The 4,005-nt window shown below is 37.4% G+C and overlaps 1 protein-coding gene across 3 annotated transcripts in view; it reads right to left on the bottom strand.

The window, feature by feature from the left end:
• Zbtb11 (zinc finger and BTB domain containing 11) overlaps positions 1–4,005 on the bottom strand; it is a 27,555-nt gene that overhangs the window by 22,412 nt on the left and 1,138 nt on the right. The window contains exon 1 of one of the 3 annotated variants that reach the window (XM_010614697.3): positions 3,759–3,999. The exons of 1 other annotated variant lie outside the window; for it this stretch is intronic. In XM_010614697.3, coding sequence (XP_010612999.1) covers positions 3,759–3,774 — 16 coding nt within the window. In that variant the 5' untranslated portion in view covers positions 3,775–3,999. Of the gene's footprint in view, positions 1–3,650; positions 4,000–4,005 lie in introns of those variants that run through there. One more of the 3 variants, XM_010614704.3, reaches the window with a different exon arrangement.

A 4,005-nucleotide genomic window follows, 5' to 3' on the forward strand; every position in this document is an offset into this window, starting at 1 on the left:
TTTGTCTTTTTTTTTTTTTTTTTTTTTTGGTATCAGGGATGGAACACAGGACCTTGAGCTTGTAAGGCAGGCGGTGGAACCAGTGAGATAAATCCCCAGCTCCTCTGACTTCTTGATAGCCGCCATTTTTTGAGTAAGATGGAATTTCAAGGTTGTTTTAATTCACATTTCTCTAATGGCCAGCAATGCTGAACATTTGGGGGGGGTGGTTTGAGACAGGGTCTCACTATGTAATTGAGACTGACGTGGAACTCCCTGTGTAGCCTAGGTTCAAACTCACAGCGATCCTCCTGCCACAGCCTCCCAAGTGCTGGGATTACAGGTGTGTGCCACCACACCCAGCTGTTGCTGAACATTTTTTAATGTATTTATTGGCCTCCTGTACTTTTTCTGACAAAGTCTATTCACTTCAGTTGCCCATTTTTTTGAATGGATTTTTTTCCTTTCAGGGGGTCTCTCTCTCTCTTTTTTTTTTTAGTTCTTTATATATTCTTGATAAATCTCTGTCCAATGAATAAACGGCAAAAAAATTTTTCCCATTCTGTAGGCTCTCTCTTCTCTGTTGGCTGTTTCCTTTGCTGTGCAGAAACCCTTTACTTTGATATGAACCCATGAGTTGAATCTTGGTATTATTTCCTGTGCACTTCTTGGTATTTCTATTCAGAAAGTCCTTGTCTACACCTATGTCTTCAAGAGTTTTACCTACTTTATTTTCCAGCAAGTTAAGCATAGAACAGTATGTTCTGCAATGGAAGGTTCCAAGTCCCTGTGATAACTAATCTTTAGATATAAAGGTATTAATACAAGGTTGTTTACTGAGCCTAAACTCAAAGAGATACAAATTACAGGTTGAGCATCCTTAATTTAAAATTCTAACACTTTAAAAGGAGAAAACTCAGTAACTCTTTTCTTGGTGTCTATATTCACCACAGCTTATTAGCTCACTGTAACAATTCTATAATAGCTTCAGACAATGTATCTCTAGAGAACTTATTTGTAGTTTGTGGCACATTAAGAAACAGTAGCTAAAAATACTTATTTTAGCAACTACCAATTCTAGATCATTAATAATACCTGCTACACATACCATATCTGGAACAGAGTCAATGAGTATAAACTCCCCCTTTTCTTTATTACTCAGAAGTAGACTATGTAAATTGCTTAGGAGTTTAAAAATTTTTGAAACAAACTACTTATGAAGAAATTGACTAGTGAAATTCTTTCCCTTCCACTACCATATTAAAAATGTATTTTTCCTATTTTGTTAATATAATAAGCCTATTATAAAGAAATACTTAAGCAAAGGGTTAAAACATCAAAATGAATAGCTAATAACCAAAGAAATTGCTGATACTGACTAGGAATTGATTTTGAATAATGAAGTATTAAAATAATTAAAAATGTGATAGAAAAATGTAGTAAATCCATTATGTTAACATAAATAGCATTTTTATGAAAACTTCAAAAAAGTAGTACCACTCCTACATTCTTGCAAATCTTTTAACTCTGTAGCTTAACAGAAGACAATTAGAAATTCTTCTGCATTCAATCTATTGCTACATACCATTCATTTGCCATGTACCTTCTGGAAAACTCCACTGTATACACATGAAAGAATAAGAGTTAAAAAGGCAAATAATGCTTTAAATGTTACTATGAAAGTAATTTTAACCTTATGGATTCCTCTGAAAGGATCTCTGGCCCTCTTTCCCTCAACAGTTCCAGCTGTTTGAGAACAGCTTCCTGCTCAAGATTTGTGAGGATTTTGAAATTCCATAACTTTTAACATATTATTTCATTATTTATTTATTTTTGTTTTGTTTGAGACAGGTTCTCATTTTGTACTTTAGGCTGGTCCTGAACTCACTATGTAGCCAGCCCAGCCTTGAGAGCACTGCAATCCTCCTGCCTTGGATTACAAGCGTGTGCCACCATGTCCAGCCTTAGAATTTCACTTCTAAATAGAGCTAACACAAACATAGTCTTGGATGTTTTTCTTTTCTATCTTTTGAGACAAGACACACTAAAAGCAAAAAAATGGATTAGACATCACCCAAGAAAATCCATTTCATAACCAGGTGCGGTGGCCCAAGCCTGTAACCCCAGCAATTGGGAGGCTGAGGCAGAAGGATTCCTATTGAGTTCAAGGCCAGCCTGGACTACACAGTGAGTTCAAGGCCAGTTTGAACTAACAGCAAGGCCCTGTATCAAAAAATATAAAAACAGGGGCCATGGATTTAGCTCAGTGGTGCCACCACCTGTCTTGCAAGTGCAAGTTTCTGAGTTCTATTCCCGGTACCAAAGAAAGAACCAAAACAAAACTTAAAAAACAAACCAACAAAAAATCCATTTCATAAAGGAAAATTCTGTAACATAAACACCATATAGCATAACAGAACAGTGATTAAGAAATGCATGAAGGGGCTGGATATTTGGCTCAGCAGTTCCACTGCCTACCTGGCAACACAAGGGCCTGAGTTCGATCTCCAGAACCAAAAAAAATAAAGAAATACATGAAGCTTGGTTGCATGGCACCTGCCTAATAATCTTAGCTACTACTGAGGCTAAGGCAGAAGAATCCAAAGTTTAAGGGCAGCCTTGGGCAGCTTAGTGAGACTCTGTCTCAAAATAAAATAATAAAAGATAGCAATGTAGGTCAGAGGGTGACATGCTCATCTACAGTAGCATAAACCAGGCCTTGGGTTCAATCTCCAGTACTACAAAAAAACAAACAAAAAAAAAACCATAAAGTTTTAAGAAGATTTAGCAAAACAAATGAAGTGCTCAAAACTATGCAACGTAAAAGCTTGGTCAATGTTACCCTTAGCTATAATTATCATATTTACCAAAAGTATTCAACTTGAGTCATATGTTCAATAAGCGTCTGCCCAAACCAAACAGTTTTGTCTTCTTAGAGTAATTTAATTCACGTATTAGTTTAAAGTAGATTACAGGTGCCAGACACAGTGGTGAGTGACTGTAATCCTAGCACTTGGGAGGCTAAGGCAGGAGGATCACCATGAATTTGAGGCTAGCCTGGGCTACATAGTGACTTCAAGGCCAGCCTGAATCACATAGTATCTCAGAAAAACAAAATAAATAAATAAATTTAAAAAAACCGAACACTAGTTAAGGGAAAACATGTGAGAAGAGTATACAGATCTGGTCTGTTTTTAAAAGCACGTAAGAATTCTTTAAGAACAAAACGATTTGCCAGGGATTTAGCTCAGTGGCACGGCGCCCGCCTTGAAAGTGCAAGGTTCAGAGTTCAATCCCTGGTACCACAAAACAAAACAAAAAACCAAACCAAAAAGGTTTAGACAATATTTTTGATGACAAAGATCATAACTTACAGAACTGTGGCCTCATTTCTCTATTTACAGATGAAGTCACCAAGACCGATGAATTTCTCCAGAGCCGAACAGAAGGCAGAACCCTTCCTAACAGAACCTGTTCTGATGCCAGACTGCATAGATTACTAATTTTAACTGAGAAACATCAATACTTATCAACTTTGTGGAGAAGAAAAGAGGTTAAGAAGCCAAGGGCACTTGCTCTACTTCCCTAAACTAGTCACCAAGGAGTCAAGAAAATTTAGAGCTATTATTTTTCTAACAATAAAAAAAAAAAAAAAACTACAGTACCCTTACCTTTTCAGGGAGTACATACTTTGTGCCTCACAGTTCCCAAGTACTTTTCACAGAATTAGAGGTAAGAACACTAAATTGCTGGAATTTGAAATATCTGATATTCTTTACCTTTAACTGTTGACATAAAACGAGGTTTAAGAGGACTGTCGCACAATTACTCCTTAGCATCTCAGAACCTAACCGCCTTCTTATATACCCCGAGGCAGCAGAATTTAAGAACTACAGGCCAGTGGATCGAGAAAACCTCAAAATCACTCGCTAAAACCAGAGCAGAACACACAGGAAATTGCAGTCCAGGTGTGGAAGACCAGCCAAGACCCACCAGCGAGCACAGGCGGACTTGGGGATCGGTCGC

This window comes from Fukomys damarensis, unplaced genomic scaffold (genome assembly GCF_012274545.1).
Source record: "Fukomys damarensis isolate Sample0158 unplaced genomic scaffold, DMR_v1.0_HiC HiC_scaffold_24, whole genome shotgun sequence".
Classification (NCBI taxonomy): Eukaryota; Metazoa; Chordata; class Mammalia; order Rodentia; family Bathyergidae; genus Fukomys; species Fukomys damarensis.